At 35.7% G+C, this 18,179-nt stretch overlaps 1 protein-coding gene across 1 annotated transcript in view; it reads left to right on the top strand.

The window, feature by feature from the left end:
- The window catches only part of CDS1 (CDP-diacylglycerol synthase 1), a 66,012-nt gene that overhangs the window by 33,903 nt on the left and 13,930 nt on the right, over positions 1-18,179 (top strand). Inside the window, exons 6-8 of the mRNA XM_021702344.2 lie at positions 13,984-14,042; positions 15,618-15,700; positions 17,008-17,095. Coding sequence (XP_021558019.1) covers positions 13,984-14,042; positions 15,618-15,700; positions 17,008-17,095 — 230 coding nt within the window. The remainder of the gene's footprint in view (positions 1-13,983; positions 14,043-15,617; positions 15,701-17,007; positions 17,096-18,179) is intronic.

The following is an 18,179-nucleotide window of genomic DNA, read 5'->3' as shown; positions in this document are numbered from 1 at the left end:
TACTGTTACAAGAGAGAAGAATACAGTGCCTTCTCACTTTATATATAGACTGGCAAGACTTTATTGGTATTTTGAATTTTAAAAACAATTATTAGCAAGGAAATTGCCTGTAGTGGCTTCTGCTGCTGAACCCAACCATTTTACATTATTTCATAAGATCATTCTTATAATTGCTGAATAATAAAGTTATGATTAATGAAAATGTAAGTCATTTGTAGCATTAATGTATGTCCATTTAAAAAATCAGTTTTAAAAGACAATGTAAACAACAACCTGCCTCCCACGACTTACAGATTTTTTCCCCCATTTTTCTAAGTAATATGCCCATTTCTTAATTTATATTAGGCATTACCTATTGACTTCCTGCCACAGTTTGTTATTGTCGTTGTTGACATTGTTAAACAGATGCTGAAAATATCACTTCCTGGAGAACCAAATAGTATCTCTGATTGCATTTCTCTTCTTACACAACTTTTTGTTTTTCCTGAACTTAGTAACTGCTTCACCTTCTCCTTTCCACATCTGTAAATTTCCATGTAGGAATCCTTAATTTCTCTTCTGGGTCTATTCAATGTGTATTGGTAGTTTTTTCCAATTTTCACACATATCAGTGTATCAGTTTCTTTTTTTTACCTTGAGACCTCTGTCCTAGAAACTCTGTAGTCCTGTCACATTTGGACTGTCTGCTCGTAGCCCCGTGCCTCAGTATCCTCCTGATTTGGCCACCTTATTTCTTGAATCCTGCATCTTCCAATTTCTGGGTTGACATCCTTATTTTGCTGAAGCATGGCCTCCAGTAGTTTCCTATGAAATGTGCTTGGAAGGTAAATGTTTTATGTTCATACATTTCTAAAAATATTCTCACAGTTGACTGCTTCGGCTAGAGCTTGCACTTATTGTTAGTAGACTTTTACTTAGTACTCTAGTCTAGGAGTCTAGGCCCTACCCTGGCCTTCCACTGAGGCTTTTCTGTTCAGTTTTCTCTGGAAGATACTATCAGTCCCTGATTTCTCAGGTCTGCTAAAAGTTATCCTGTCTGTTTTCAGCTTGCAATTTTGTAGTCATGCCTCTTCTGTTTTTCTTGACATTTCTTCAGTTTTCTTCGCTCTGTGGGTTTTCACCTTAATTTCTTTCTTTCTTTTTTTTTCAAGTAGTCTCCACACCCAGCATGGGACTTCAACTCACAACCCCGAGATCAAGAGTCACATGCTCTAGTGACTGAGCCAGCCAGGCATCCCCTCAGCTTAATTTCATTTGATGTTAATTTAGTGGACTGTCAGGACAGAATAGAAATAAATGCATGGGATCAACCTGCATTTTAAGGCCCTGAAATCCTTAACTAGTTTTTCTATTTTTCCCTTGGCTTAAAACAGTTTATTCTGTTTCTCTCCTGATCCCACGGATTGGCTTGGTTTCACTGGGCAGCTCTAACTTAGTGCCTCTCTTACGATTGCAGTCAGATGGAGGTGGTGCTCGTCGTTTAGGTCTTGAGTGAGCTGGGTGTCCGAGGTGGCTCGCTCACGGCCGCAGTCTGTGCTGGCTGCTGACCTGAACACGCACATCTGGCCTCTCCTTGAGCACCAGGGCTCGGTTCTGAACAGGGAGTGTGCCAAAAGCCAAGTGCTTCAAGAGTCCTTAGGTGGGTTGTGTTTTTTTTGTTGTTTTCACTAGATTTGAAAGATAAAAACCTAATACATGCCCATAGTAAAAATCTGGACTAAAATGGAATTTTCAGTGAAATCCCCCTCCTGCCTCAGAGCCTCATTTATAATCTCCAGGGCCTGCCACTACTACTGCAGAAGGTTTCTGAGTATTCAAGCTTATGTGTTTACATCCTCTCCACCCTCATTTTTTTTTAATACAAATGAGAACAGACTATTCTGTACCTGTTTTTCTTTTCCCACTTAATGCAGTTTATGGATGGTTTTATATCAACACATCTAAATTCATTTTTTCATAGCTGCAGTTACATCTTTATTGATTTGCATACAGCAATACTGGAGGTAGAATGTGAGAAAATAAGGTGATTACTATTTCCTTTTCTTACTTTCCCTTTGGGGTTTGCTACAACCAATATTTGAAAATAACTTCCCTGTTGAATGGGTAAAGGCAATGGAATTTATTTCTTTGTTTTATTTTACACGTGATATATACCCTAATTTTTAGTAATTGTTTGCATCATACCCTAAACTTTTCGACTCTGTTTTTCTAAAGTAAAATCAATATTTCTTCTTTTTTTTCTAATTTCTGTCATAGAAATAGCTTACCACTTAGTATTTTAGGCTATTGGAACCATAAAAGCTCATTGCAAGTCATCAGAGTCATTTTTTCAGCAAACATACGAGTGTTTTCCAAATGCTAGGTACCGTGAATGGTATTGAGGACAGGGAGGGAAACAAGGCTGATAGCATGCCTTCCGGGGTCTTGAAACTGGTGGGACACTGAGTCCCCTCGTGCACTGCTGAAATGTGAACAAGGACCTGTAAGTGCATGAAGGGTGAGGAGGACTCAGCTCTGCAGGAGACCATTGAAGGCCTTTGAGAAGAGATGGCAGGTGTCACAAAAGTAAAGAACAAGCAGGCATTTGCTAGGTGGATAGTGGGAAAGAGCATTCCAGGCAGAGGAAGCAGCTGTGCAAAGCTTGGAAATGAGAAAGGACTGCATGTTCAGGGCCGGGAGCAGGCACTGAAGGCTGCAAAGGGGGGGCCAGGAGCCACATCTTGAGAAGCGTGTCAGATTCTGCTGTGAAAAATCTTTGGAATTCTTTTTGTAAAACAATATCCAAAAAGTCCTTTCAGAATTTTAGTTCTGCAGCAGTCAAATGACTTTGGAAGGTATAGGTCTTAGCAGATTTAAACAGCAGAGACGGCCCAAGCTATTTCATTGATACAGAATTTTATTAAAATAGAATGCAGGTATCTCCAGGTCTGACCCCCTCACCATGGCCCATGAGACTAAATGACTTGACTAATATCATACAGAACGACTCACTGACAAAGACCCAGAAAGTCATTCTGATATTTAGATAATTTTGTTGTAAAACGAATTTGGCTGATAGCAAAGAGAAAATCAGTGAGACTGAAAGTTATTAATAAGGCAAACATTTTCTCTAGAGTCTAGATATATTTTTATATGTGCTGCTGAAGTGAGCACTAGTCTAGATATATTTTAAAAGATCTTCGTGATTTGGATTTGAGGCTCTTTAGGAACCAGAGCAGTCATGTGATTACAAATGAGTAGTGTTGAGTGAATAAGCTTAAAATGTTTGATTCTTTTTTTTTTTTAAGGTTTTATTTATTTATTTGACAGCAAGAGCAGGAACACAAACAGGGGGAGTGGGAGAGGGAGAAGTGGGCTTCTCCCAGGCGCCCCAAGATCTTTGACTTTTAATATCATCACCTTAACATCTCTTTAATCGACTAGTGATATGCATGTTGTTTTTAGTTTAGTTTTTTTTTTTTTTGCTTGTATGTATGCATGGCTATTTTGATTTTTAAAAAAACCCTTAAGGTGGGACACCTGGGTGGCTCAGTCAGTTAAGTGTCTGCCTTTGGCTTAGGTCATGATCTCAGGGTCTTGGGATTGAGTCCTACATTGGGCTCTCTGCTCCCAGAGGGGAGTCTGCTGCTCCTTCTGCCTGCCGCTTCCCCTGCTCGTGCTCTCTCTCTCTGACAAAAAAATAAAATCTTTAAAAAGAATAAAAAATAAAAACCCTTAAGGAGAAGGTATGACTTGAATACTTTGAATTTGAGAAAATCAATGGATATATAAAATTAAATTTAGCTAAAATTAAGGCATAATTAAGAATTTTTTCTCCAAACATCCTGGATATTATCTCAAAGGATATTGATGAAATCTTTAGAAAGATGTCACAAATAACTGTTCACAGAAGACTCTACCTCCAGAACCACTTACAGTTTTGGAGTAAAGACTGTTAGAGGGGCACCTGGGTGGCTCAGTTGTTTAGGTGTCTGCCTTCGGCTCAGGTCATGATCCCAGGGTCCTGGGATTGAGTCCTGCATCGGGCTCCCCGCTCAGTGGGAAGCCTGCTTCTCCCTTCCCTCTGCTGCTCCCCGTGCTTGTTCTCACTCTAGCTCTCTCTCAAATAAATAAAATCTTAAAAGATGATTAGAATCTGTGCACTGTGCCAGTGTTGTTCTAGACTTTAAACTCACCATATAGGGACGCCTGGGTGGCTCAGTCGGTTAAGCGTCTGCCTTCGGCTCAAGTCATGATCTCAGGGTCTTGGGATCGAGCCCCACGTTGGGCTCCCTGCTCAGCGGGGAGTCTGCTTCTCCCTCTCCCTCTGCCTCTCCCCACTGCTCATGCTCTCTCTCTCTCACTCGCTCTCAAATAAATAAATAAAATCTTAAAAAAAAACTCAACATGTAGATTAATAGAAAACTTTTCTTTATCTCAGCTAATGGTTGGTTTGTGTGACAATTTCTACAATGCAGATTCACTTAAAACTTTTTTAAAACAACTCTGTCGTAGTCTAGTGTCTCAGTAGGGGCCACATAATGCAGTGTGTGTCTGAATTTACTTAACATGATATTTGAAATGTTTGGAAACATATAACCACATGAAAGATCAAGGAAGAGTCATTAAGCTTCAGAATTTAATCCTGGGTCCACCTTAATGTCTGTTTCTTGAATTAAGGACTACATGTATTTATTGAATTAGTTAATCACCAATAGTAAATTTTAAAAACAACTTCATTAATTTATGCTTTCTGTCTCTTCGACTAGATTTTGAGCTCCTTGAATGAGAATGCCTGTCATACTCATTTTTTTGTATCTGGTGTATCTTTACACAATAAATATTTTTTGATTGTCCATTTTTCTGAAATTCCCTCTATCCCATCTTTTGGACTTTTGAATGTCTTCTTTCTCCTTTACTTCTCCTGACTCCTTTAGAAATCTCATTCATTTTTTCTTTTTGAATATGCCTCTCTTTAGTCCTTTGGGTAACTGGATCTCCTGAACTCCCTGGGAATTCTTTGATATTCTAGACAACAGGACGTATGCATCTTTGTATGACAGCACCAGGCGCAGGGCTGTGTACATAAATGGTGATCAGTAATAGCAACTAGACGTAGTTACATATTAAAAACTGTATGTTAGGAAACTTTTTCCGTGAATACTTTTATTTATAATACTTAGGAAATCCCATTTTTAATTGGAAATGTAACCATACAGAGATTCTTTGTTAATTAGGAAAAAAGTAAGCTATGGATCCAAATGAACAAAGTTATTCTTTTCATAGATTTGTTGAAATATAGTATAATGTATTTTTACACACTGAAACATAAAATATACACATAGCTACATGGTTGTGAATGAAAAAGTAAATTTGTGTGTTTTTCAGATTGTTTTTCTTTAAAAATAATATTCCTTAGGTATTCTAGGAAAACACTTTATGCCCTTCCCCAATTCAGAAAATTGTATTATCTTAATGTATCTGGGGGTCAGACAATTCTGTCCTTTATTAAAGCACCCCAAAAAGCTGCATGTTACTGGTGATTTAACAGTAAAATTGGATCAGGTAAAAGTAAGTAGCCAAGATTGTCCTGGATAAAATCACCATTAGTAAAATACTGAATAATTCTGCTGGTCATTTTTGTTTGAAGAAATGCTTAAGGGTGAATGGTATTATATGATTTCAAAAATGAGAAAACCATACATGTGAAAGCAGTATTTGTGAGGAGATAATTCACAGCTAATGATGTTGAGAAGTTCCCAAGGTTGTGCTGGGAGAGCCTGAGAGTCCATTTGGATGGAAGGCATCTGTCTTGTCTCTGCTTAGCTCTTACCCCATTAGCCTCTGCACTAAGTCCAGTTTATATTTGCCTCTGACTATGAACCAGTGGCATAAAACACAGAATTTACATTATTCTTTGAGCCACAAAATAAGTCTACCTGCTATAGAATAAAAACCTTTTAAAAGCAATAATTTTTAAAGAGGTTTTTTATGCTAGTGGTGACTTCAAAGCCATGCATTTCATGTTTTATTCTCTACCCCCTCCCAGGTTCTTTCTTTGTCTCAAGAAAGTGGCGTATGGCTTTCAGTTGTGCTTCCGTTTGAAAATGGTCCCATATTTCTTTTGCAGATCAGTCAGATTACTCTGTAGGTGACAAATAGGAGGTGAGATAGGGTCTGGGAGCCAGTATGTATTCTCTTCTTTTGTCATTATCCTTTCCACTGACATTTCCAATTAGCCTTCAAAAAATAGCTCAAGGAAGCTGCTGGTTGAGTCTTTGCTCTGGTCAGAGTAGTATCAACTGTGCTTACTCTGGTGGGTAGAATTGCCTTGGTAAATATTACTTATATATATGAAATATAGTATTTATTTCATATGGGATAGATTACCCGACAGTTCATTTTCTATCTTGGAGAACTCACTGTAACGATATTGCAAAACAGAATGGATGGATGCCTCTTTATCTGAAATTAAGCTTAGTTTATGCATTTCCAATATCTACCTCTGTAAAAGAATATTTCTGTTTAGAAGTTTACTGATATATTGGGCAAAAAGTGCTTCCCATTGCCTCCCATTATTTTTGTATATGATTATTAAACTTCAATTAGGTAGAATTTTTATTTAGTAAAATGTCATTGTAATAAATTTGTGGGATATAAACATAAACACAAAACACAAACTTTTGCTGTTTGTAAATCTTTAAATTATTAAGAGTATTGTATTTTACTACAATTATTATAATATGGTTCTGAGAAATTTCAAATCATTCTTAACCTGAATCTTACTAATAATGGTTTATGGAACCACATGACTCTTGAGAGTCAATAGGAACTGAGGGTTTAACTGTTTTCTAGGCCTTATTTTTCAGTCAATTAATAAAGTCCTTTGTGCATGTTTCTTCATCTGTAAAATGAAGATAATGGGATGTTGGAAGCATTAAATGAGTTGATGTTTGTAAAATGCTTGGATGAGAGCCTGGAACATAATAAGTGTTCACTAGATGTTAGCTGCCATATAATTATTATTAATTTTTGTATTATGTAGAGATTGAAACATTTTGTTCATACACTTGATGGATTGATGTAGCAAATAAGTTTTTTTTCCCATGATGACACTTTGTGTTTTTTTAATGTAGTTGACACACAATATTATATTAGTTTCAGGTGTACAACATAGTGATTTGACAAGTTTATACATTATGCTGTGTTCACCACAATTGTAGCTATCATCTGTCCCTGTACATTGCTATTACAGTATCATTGACTATATTTCTTATGCTTGGCCTTTTATTCCAGTGACTTACTCATTCCATAACTGAAAGCCTGTATCTCCCACTCCCCTTCACCCATTTTGCCCATTCTCCCACCACCTCCCTTCTGTCAACTGTCAATATATTCTGTGTTTATTGGTCTGGTTCTGTTTTTTGTTTTTGTTTTTTGGTTTTAGATTCCACGTATGAGTGAAATCATATGGTATATGTCTTCCTCAGTCTAACTTATTTCACTTAGCATAATACTCTAGGTCCATCCATGTTGTTGTAAATGGCAAGATCTCAGCATTTTTTATGGCTGAGTAATATTCCATTGCAGATACATACATCTTCCTAATCCATTTGTCTCTTGATGGACACTTAGGTTCCTTCCATATCTTGGCTGTTGTAAATAATGCTGCAATAAAGATAGGGTACATGTATCTTTTCAAATTAGTTGTCTTTGTTTGGGTAGATACCCAGGAGTGGAATTACTGATTCATACGGTGTTTCTATTTTTAATTTTTTGAGGAACCTACATACTGTTTTCCACAGTGGTTGTAACAATTTATATTCTTTTTTTTTTTTAAAGATTTTATTTATTTATGTGAGAGACAGAGAGTGAGAGACAGAGAGCATGAGAGGGAGGAGGGTCAGAGGGAGAAGCAGACTCCCCGCCGAGCAGGGAGCCTGATGCAGGACTCGATCCCGGGACTCCAGGATCATGACCTGAGCCAAAGGCAGTCGCTTAACCAACTGAGCCACCCAGGCACCCAACAATTTATATTCTTATTAACAGCATATGAGGGTTCCTTTTTCTCTGCATCCTTGCCAACACTTGTTATTTCTTGTCTTTTTAATTTTGGCCATTTAATGGGTATGAGGTGATATCTCATTATGGTTTTGATATCCATTTTCTTGATTTTTTAATATTTAAATTTAATTAGTTAACATATAATGTATTATTGGTTTCAGATGTAGAGGTCAGTGATTCATCAGTGTTATATAATACCCAGTGCTCATTACATCACATGCTCTCCTTAATGTCCATCACCCAGTTACCCCATCCTCCAGTCCCACTCCCCTCCAGCAACCCTCAGTTTGTTTCCTGTGATTAAGAGTCTCTTATGGTTTGTCTCCTTCTCTGATTTCGTCTTGTTTTATTTTTTCCTCTCTTGCCCTATGATCCTTTTGTTTCTTAAATTCCACATACCAGTGAGATCATATGATAATTGTCTTTCTCTGATTGACTTATTTCACTTAGCATAATACCCTCTAGTTCCATCCACGTTGTTGAAAATGGCAAGATTTCATTTTTTTGATGGCTAAGTAGTAGTCCATTGTATATATATACCACATCTTCTTTATCCATTCATCTGTTGATGGACATCTGGGCCCTTTCCATAGTTTGGCTATTGTGGACATTGCTGCTATGAACATTGGGGTGCATATGGTCCTTCTTTTCACTACATCTGTGTCTTTGGGGTAAATACCCAGTAGTGCAATTGCTGGGTCATAGGGTAGCTCTATTTTTAACTTTTTGAGGAACCTCCATGCTGTTTTCCAGAGTGGCTGTATCAGCTCGTATTCCCACCAACAGTGTAGGAGGGTTCCCCTTTCTCCACATCCTTGCCAACATCTGTCGTTTCCTGACTTGTTCATTTTAGCCATTCTGACTGGCGTGAGGTGGTATCTCATTGAGGTTTTGATTTATATTTCCCTGATGTCGAGTGATGTTGAGCACTTTTTCATGTGTCTGTTGGCCATTTGGATGTCTTCTTTGGAGAAATGTCTGTTCATGTCTTCTGCCCATTTCTTGAGTGGATTATGTGTTCTTTAGGTGTTGCGTTTGATAAGTTCTTTATAGATTTTGGATACTAGCCCTTTATCTGATATGTCATTTGCAAATATCTTCTCCCATTCTGTCAGTTGTCTTTTGGTTTTGTCAACTGTTTCCTCCATTTCCCTGATGATTAGTGATGTTGAGCATCTTTTCATGCTTACCGTCTGTATGTCTTCTTTGGAAAAATGTGTATTCAGGTCCTCTGCCCATTTTTAAATTAGATTTTTTTTTTTGGTGTTGAGTTATAGAAGTTCTTTATGTATTTTGGATATTCATCCTTTATTGGGTATATGATTTGCAAATGTCTTCTCCCATTTAGTAGATTGCCTTTTGTTTTGTTAATGGTTTCCTTTGCTGTACAAAAGCTTTTAATTTTGAGGTAGTCTCAATAATTTATTTTTGTTTGCCTTAGGAGACACATCTAGAAAAATGTTGATGTGGCTGATGTCAGAGAAATTACTGCCTGTGCTCTCTTCTAGGATTTTTATGGTTTCAGGTCTCACATTTAAGTCTTAAATCCATTTTGAGTTTATTTTTGTGTATGGTGTTAAGTGGTCCAGTTTCTTTTGCATGTAGCTGTCCAGTTTTTCCAGCACCATTTATTGAAGAGACTGTCTTTTTCCCATTTTATATTCTTGCCTCCTTTGTCATAGATTAATTAACCATTAATCATGGGTTTATTTATGGGGTCTGTATTCTGTTCCATTGATCTATGTGTCTTTTTGTGTCTGTATTATACTGTTTTGATTACTACAGTTTTGTAGTATATCCTGGAACCTAGGAGTGTGATATCTCCAGCTTTTTCCTCCCTGCCTTGCTTTGGCTATTTGGGATCTTTTGAGATTCCATACAAATTATTTGTTCTAGTTCTGTGAAAAATGCTGTGGGTATTTTGATAGGCATTGCATTGAATCTGTAGATTGCTTTGGGTAATATGGACATTTTAACAATATTATCATGATCCATGAGCATGGAATATCTTTCCATTTATTTGTGTCATCTTCAATTTTTTTTCATTAATGTTCTATAGTTTTCAGAGTCCAGGTCTTTCACCTCTTTGGTTAAGTCTATTCCTAGGTATTCTTTCTGGTGCAATTATAAATGGTGTTGGTTTCTTAATTTCTCTTTCTGCTACCTCATTATTAGTGTGTAGAAACACTATTGATTTCTAGGTATTAATTTTGTATCCTGAAACTTTACTGAATTCATTTATAACATCTAGTAGTTTTTTAGTGGAGTCTTTAGGATTTTCTATGTATCCTCCTCATCAGTTTAACTTTTATCAATATGGATGCCTTTTATTTCTTTTTCTTGTCTGATTGCTGTGGCTTGGACTTCCAATACTATGTTGATAAAAGTGGGGAGAGTAGATATCCTTGTCGTGTTCTTAATCTTAGAGGAAAGGCTCTTAGTTTTTCATTGCTGAGTATATTATTAGCTGTGGGTTTTGTGTGTGTGTGTGTGTGTGTGTATAAGTATGTATGTGTATATATACATAGTCTAACCTCACTTAGTTGAGAGTTTTTTTTATCATGAATGGATGTTGGATTTTGTCAAATGCTTTGCAACTTTTGAGATGATCATATGATTTTTATACTTCATTTTGTTGATGGTGTATCACATTGATTTGTGGATATTGAATCATGCTTGCATTTATGGAATAAATCCCACTTGATCCTCGTGAATGATGTTTTTAGTGTATTGTTGTCCATGGTTTGCTAATCTTTTGTTGAGGATTTTTGCATCCAAGTTCAGGAATATTAGCCTGTAGGTTTTGTTTTTTTTGTGGTATCTTTGTCTGGTTTTAGTATCAGAGTAATGCTGGCTTTGTAGAATATATTTGGAAGTTTTCCTTCTATTATTTTGGAATAGTTTGAGGAGAATAAGTATTAATTATTTTCTGAATGTTTGGTAGAATTGACCTGTGAATCCATCTAGTCCAAGACTTTAATTTTTTGGTGGTTTTTGATTAGTGATTCAATTTCTTTACTTGTAATCAGTTTCTTCAGATTTTCTATTTCTTCCTGATTTAATTTTAGAAGATTGTATATTTTTAGAAATTTATCCATTTCTTCTAGATTGCTCAATTTGTTGGCATATAATTTTTCATGGTAGTCTCTTGTAATCCTTTGTATTTCTGTGGTTTTAGTTTTTATTGCTCTCTTATTTCTGATCTTATTTGGGTCTTTTTTCTTGATGAGTCTGGCTAAGGATTTATCAATTTTGTTTATCTTTTCAAAGAACCAGCTCTTCATTTCATTGATTTTTTTTTTCTACTGTGTTTTTCAGTGTCTGTGTTATTTATTTCTGCCCTGATCTTTATTATTTCCTTTTTTTTTCCTACTAACCTTGGGTTTTGCTTGTTCTTTTTCTAGTTCCTTGAGATGTAAGGTTAGGTTATTTATTTGAGCTCTTCTTTCTTGAGGGAGGCCTGTAGCACTATGTATTTTCTTCTTAGAACTGATTTCACTGTGTTCCAAAGATTTTAGATATTGTGTTTTCATTTTCATTTGTCTCAATGTTGTTGTTGTTTTTTTTATTTATTTCGGCCCATTAGTTGTTAGGATCATATTGTTTAGCCTCCATGTGTTTGTGTTGTTTCCATTTTTTTCCTTGTGATTTATTTCTAGTTTCATACCATTGTGATTGGAAAAGATACATGGTATGATTTCAGTCTTAAATTTATTGAGGCTTGTTTTGTGGCCTAATATGTGATCTCTTCTGGAGAGTGTTCCATGTGCACTTGAATGTGTATTGTTATTATTTTTTTATTATTTATTTATTTTTAGAAGTGTGTTTATTTATAATCTCTACACCCAGTGTGGGGCTTGAACTCACAACCCTGAGATTAAGAGTCACATGCTCTACCAACTGACCCAGTCAGGCACCCCTATTCTGCTGTTTTTAGATGCAATATTCTGTATGTATCTGTTATGTCCATCTGGTCCCATGTGTCATTCAAAGACACTGTTTCTTTTGTTGACTTTCTGCCTAGGTGATCTATCCATTGATGTATAAGTGGTATGTTAAACTCCTCTAATATTATTGTATTACCATCAGTTTTTCCCTTATGCCCATTATTATTTGCTTTCTGCATTTAGGTGCTCTAGTGTTGGGTGTATAGTTTACAATTGTTATATCTTCTTGTTGGAGTGACCCCTTCATCATTATGTAAAGCCCTTCTTTATCTCTCATTACAGTCTTTATTTTAAAGTCTACTTTGTCTGATGTAAGTATTGCTACCCTGCTTCCCCCCCCACCACCACTTCCATATCCATGGTAAATGCATTATCATCTCTTTGCTTTCAGTCTGTGTCTTTAGATCTGAAGTGAGTCTCTTGTAAGCAGCAGGTGAATGGGTCTTGTTTCTTTATCCATTCTGCCATGGTAGGTCTTTCAATTGGAGCATTTAGGCCATTTACATTTAAAGTAATTATTGATAAATATTGCCATTTTGTTGTTTATTTCCTGATTGGTTTTGTCTTATGTCTACTTATAGCCATTTATTTTCTACTTAAGGAAGTCCTGTTAACTGTTCTTGTAAGACTCCTTTATCTTTTGTTGCTGTAGTTCTTCTCTGTTCCTTCTTCTCCTGCACTCTTTCTTTGTCATTGATGAGTTTCTATAGTCTTTTGTTTGGTGTTCTCTCTTTTTATTTTTTGTGTATCTATTACAGGTTTTAGGTTTGTGGTTACCATGAGATTCATATATGACATTCCTAAGTAAATAGCATTCTACATTAATTTAATGGTTATTTAAGATCAAACACATTCTTATTTAGAAAAAAAAAAGAAAAACTTTTCTTTTTCCTCCCTGCCCCCTTTTTTTATTCCCGCCCCCATGTTTCATGTATATGTGATCATATTTTACATCTTTTTTTTAAAAGGTTTTGTTTATTTGACAGAGAGAGTGTATGCGTGAGAGAGCAGGGGTGGGGGGAGGGGCAGAAGGAGAAGCAGACTCCCCGCTGAGCAGGGAGACCAAGGCAGGGCTTGATTCCAGGACCCTGGGATCATGACCTGAACTGAAGGCAGACACTTAACCGACTGAGCCACCCAGGCACCGTACATCCTTTTTTTTGTTGTTTTTTAAGATTTATTTATTTATTTGAGAGAGAGAGAGAATATGAGCAGGGGGAGGGGCAAAGGGAGAAGGAGAGAGAGAGTCTTAGGCAGACTCCACACCCAGCGTGGAGCCTCATGTGGGGCTTGATCTCACAACCCTGAGATCATGACCTGAGCCAAAATCAAGAGTCCGAGGCTTAACTGACTGAGCCTCCCAGGTGCCCCACATCTTTTATTCATAATTTTCTTATGTCTACTTACGGCCATTTATTTTCTACTTAAGGAAGTCCTGTTATAACTCTTCTTATAAGACTCCTTTATCTTTTGTTTGTCTAGGAAACTCTTTATCTTTCCTTCAAATTTAAATGATTACCTTGCCAGATAGAGTATTCTTGGCTGTAGGTTTTTTCCTTCCAGCACTTTGATTATGGCATGCCACTCCATTCTGACCTGCAAAGTTCCTGCTGAAAAATCAGCTGATAGTCTTAAGATTTTCCCTTTTAGGTAACTTTTTGTTTCTCTCTTATCAAATAACTTTCATTCAACTGAAATTCAGGATCTGTTTTTCTATGTCCACATATTTGCGAGGGACTAATTCACTTAATTAATGCAGGGGATGTTTATTGAATTTATACCATGGACTATATTAGGCATTTTGGAGAATACAAGATTATTTCACTCAAGAAACTTTTATTTAAAATGCTTATTGTGAGTAGGAGAGGTGGCCTGTGAGTAAATGCTAGAGTATACATGGAAGTGGTACCGAAAATTGGCTTCTTTGAGCTCAGTGAATCTTATATTTTATAACAAATTGCACAACAAGCACATGTTTTTTGTTCTGAAACAGGTTTCTGCATGTTTGTGCTGAGTTTGGTGAAGAAACATTATCGTCTGCAGTTTTATATGGTCTGTATTAACCATAACTAGTATAATAAAAACGTGCTTATCCTTATTTTTTTTCTATAGTGAGAAGATCTACTCTGCTAGTTGATGTTTTGCCTAAATATGAGGGATATTTCAATTTTGGATGACTATTAAATACAAAAGGTTTAAGTTGTACAATTTTTGAAGATTTAAAAATTTTAACTGTTTTCAAAGTATCTACCATACTTTTCCATGGAAAGTAACTATAATTATTTGTCCTTAGCCTGAGCATAGAGAGAACAGAACATACATTTTCTTGGTAGCTATGGTTAGTCACACAGTTAATTGCATAATTCTTTTTGCCCTAAGGTGTTTTATGCAGTTTATCACTGAACTGTGTTGAGTATTTTATGAAATTTATCACTGTGTATGATGAACTTTTCTTATTTTCTTAAAAGGTAGCTAATTATAAGATTATAAAATGGAAAATATAGTATTTAATTCTGTGAATTCATGTATTAGTAAGGCTTATTTTGTATTTGGGTATATTTACTATTTTTATGCTTTGCTTTTCTCCACTGAGACATTCTGCTGAGCATCATCACTGGGAAACTGTAGTATTTCTTTACATTTCTGATTTTTCGGGATCCTAAGAGGAGAGTAAAATTATCCGTGAAAATCTAGAAACCATCAAGACAAGTTAGAGATAATAGAATCTCCTATGAAAATATAAATGGTGCCTATTGGAAAAAAATCATTTATGCATTTTGAAGCAACCAAGATAAAAGAGAATTTGACCTTTTATGCAGATAAAAATAAAACAAAAAACTAATATATTATTTGCCAAAATGGGAAATAGGTTTATTATGAATAAATCCAAATATTAAGAATGTTGAACATTGTACAAATTCCAGTCAAAATTATGAGACAAATATATAGAAACATTAAGTTTTGTTTTTGTTTTTCACATTCTACTCATACTGGTGATGCTAAAAGAATGATTAAAGTGGCATCTCTCGGTCTAGGTGGACTTGACGAAACACACAAGTTTGAGATTCTGAAATTGAATACTGTCGTTGAATAGTGTACTTTAAAGGCCAGCTTTCAGGTATGGAAAGCTGGTGTTTAAGGGTAACTGGTCCCTGATGGTTTGAATTATTTGAAGACAGAAATAACTCTTTATGGGAAAAAGTTACCAGAATGAACTCCAAAAGAAAAGCTTTTCACATTTTTAATGCAGAATGCAGCCAGAGTAAAATGTTCCTCTCTAAGTGCTGTAACAACACCATAAATTTCTCATTATCATTTTAATCTAATGATTCAAGAGTATTGTATATTTTGTATATGTTTTTAAATTCAGTAGTGTTTCTCAGTATTGTTAGCATTCCATTTGTGTATAAATTAAGATTACTTTGTTAAATGTCTTCGTGGTTTTAAGGTTCCAGTAGGCACCAAAATGACTATAATTTACTAACAGCATTTATTTTTACAATCCCTATCTTACAAAATTTGACCAAAAGTCATGCTAGAAATTTATGTTTCAAAATTGCTATTTTGCTCCAGGGCTGCCCTGATCAGCTGTGTTCACTAATTGTTGTGTTGTTGGGCTATTAACAGTTCGCATGGACTCATGTCACTTTACTGATAACAGTTACTCAGTCACATCTTGTCATCCAAAATCTGTTTGAAGGCATGATATGGTAAGGGGACAGCATTATGCTGCTTTGTATTTGTGTCCTAGCCTTTTTAAAGCTCTTTCACATTGGACAGTGTCTTGTAGATTTCTGCTAAAATGTACTCTTTATTGTTGCTCTCTTTCACTAAAATACCTTACTGAGTTTTGCTTACTATTTGACAACTGAAGACAAACGCTTTGTTAACAACTTGAAAACCCTTCTTTTTTGGGTTGCAAATAAAATGCAGGAAGTCCTCATAAAAGCTCCCAAAATTAATTACATTTTCAGGTGTTAACTACACCTTAATGTGGCTGTTTACAAAGCATACATAGACTTTAAAAAGAGTATATTATTTTTGTGGAATGCAAAAGAAATGAAAGTTTGCTTCTTAGCAAACAGTGTGCTGCCAATGTATTTTCTCTGGGTGAAAGTTGGGTAGGTTCTACTCTGCCTGTATATAAGGGTGGGTGTCCAGATTTCAGATGGAATTACTTGCTGTGTAGCAGTGACCTGAAGATTCAAAAAGCATTTTTATTAGTTTGAAATTATAAAAATTATTAGTTAAAAATCAGAGTGGAGAAAAACGATTTAAGAAATCTGACCATATTATCCCCACATTCTTTTTAAACCCATTAATTAAAATCTTTTATAGTTGATAGGTTTTGTCAAGATAAAACCCTTCACAGCTTCATGTTTGGGTTTTTTATACCAAGGTTGTGTGTGTGTGTGTGTGTAAAACAGAATCATTTTAAGATTGTCTTCCATATGCAAACTTCTAATTGATAGGGGGCAGTTACTGAAATTAGTAGGTTCTGTACAATTAGTAGGGTTTAATGGAACTATAGGCTAAGGTAGAATTAAAATTGATAGTTCTTCCTGAGAAAGGATTTGTATTAAGAGCTTGGTATAAATTTATGAGATTATATTGTGTCTAAACAAATGACTAATTTCCATTTTGAAAGGCTGCTTTTTTTAAAAAATTTTTTTTGTGCTATTATAACTTGTTCCTCATAAAACTGAAATTTGAAAGTCCATAGCTATAGAAATGGATTGCTTAATATTAAAATTAAATTGATTATTTCATATTTTCCTTAGCAATATTCTCCTGGTATGTTGGTTTATTTATAGATTTTGCTCTGCTGAATTGCATTAAACAGATCTGGGCAAATTTACTTGATATTTATCATTTCTACTAATGTTTTGGCAAATGTTATGTTCTGGATGAAGCTGCAGTATAGTCCAAAGGGTTATTGCATTGGTTCATTATGAGTCATAACCTGTATAAGTGTTTGCCACGTAATCATACAGATTTTTTTCTTATTTTCTTTAAGGTTCCTTGTTCCAATATCAAGTGTTATTTGCAATGACATAACTGCTTACCTTTTTGGATTTTTTTTTGGGAGGACTCCATTAATTAAGGTAATGGAACAACATCTCAAGCAGGCCATTACCATAATCTTAAAGATGAGCCACTGGCAAAAATTCCCAACAATTTGGTGCTGTTGCACATTTTTATTTTTGAGGTGCTTTGATTTTCCCATAGCTGTATTTAACAGCCACAGTGTAGGGGCAGTGAGCCATATTTCCCAATGATTCCATCTAGATTCTTCATGAGACATTCTCTTGGCTCCATCAATAAGGACCTGACTCCATCAGTTATCCTCCATCTTGTGAAGGCTCATTTCATCTTTCTGTTGGTTTCTTTCCATTAGCTGTAGTGCAAGTTGTCGTCTTCCATTCTCTAGTGACCCTACAAACAAGCCTTTCCTAGACTCTGCTTTCCCCTCAAGCCATCTCATTTATCACCTCCTTTACCAAATTTTTTGAAAGTGTACACTTAACCATCTTCACATACTCATGTCCATTTGTAAAACTTCTACACCCAAACTCATTTCAAAAAAACCCCGAGGCCCTACAATAAAATACTGATAATGCAAGTAATAAGTAAAGGTTAAGATAAGGGAAAGAAAAATACACATGTGCAGACCATGTTGTTTTGCCTTAGATTTGGTTCTACTTACAGTCAGTGGAGGCAAGGAAGGAAATGAATTAAGTTATACAGTTCTCCTTTAGGGGAAGAAAGAAACAAACTGATTCCTCATGGAAAAACAGACCTTTTACTAGAACTGATTACTTTTAAACAAACTTTTCATGTTGGGGCTTTAGATACGATTCATTCCATTCATGTATTGGGCAAAGTCTTTAATAATATTCCCACAAATATGTTAATTGGCTATTTTGATGTTACTATATGAAGGCAGTTTGGAGGGATTGAGACAGTTGTGCAGATACAAAACCTGTTTGATCAGAATGATACAAGAGTAGCTTAAGTGTTTCCAGAGGAAAGCATGGACTGCTTATCCTTCAAGACAATCTTCCATAAATTCTTCCCCATATAGGAGTCTAGCATACAACATCAGGCTGAGCTGTAGGGATACTGGCAAGCAAGCTATATATGTGTGTGTGTGTGTGTGTGTGTGTGTGTGTGTGTGTGTGTGTGTGT

Source organism: Neomonachus schauinslandi, chromosome 2 (genome assembly GCF_002201575.2).
Source record: "Neomonachus schauinslandi chromosome 2, ASM220157v2, whole genome shotgun sequence".
Taxonomy (NCBI): Eukaryota; Metazoa; Chordata; class Mammalia; order Carnivora; family Phocidae; genus Neomonachus; species Neomonachus schauinslandi.
This window is presented reverse-complemented; position numbering and strand designations above follow the sequence as displayed.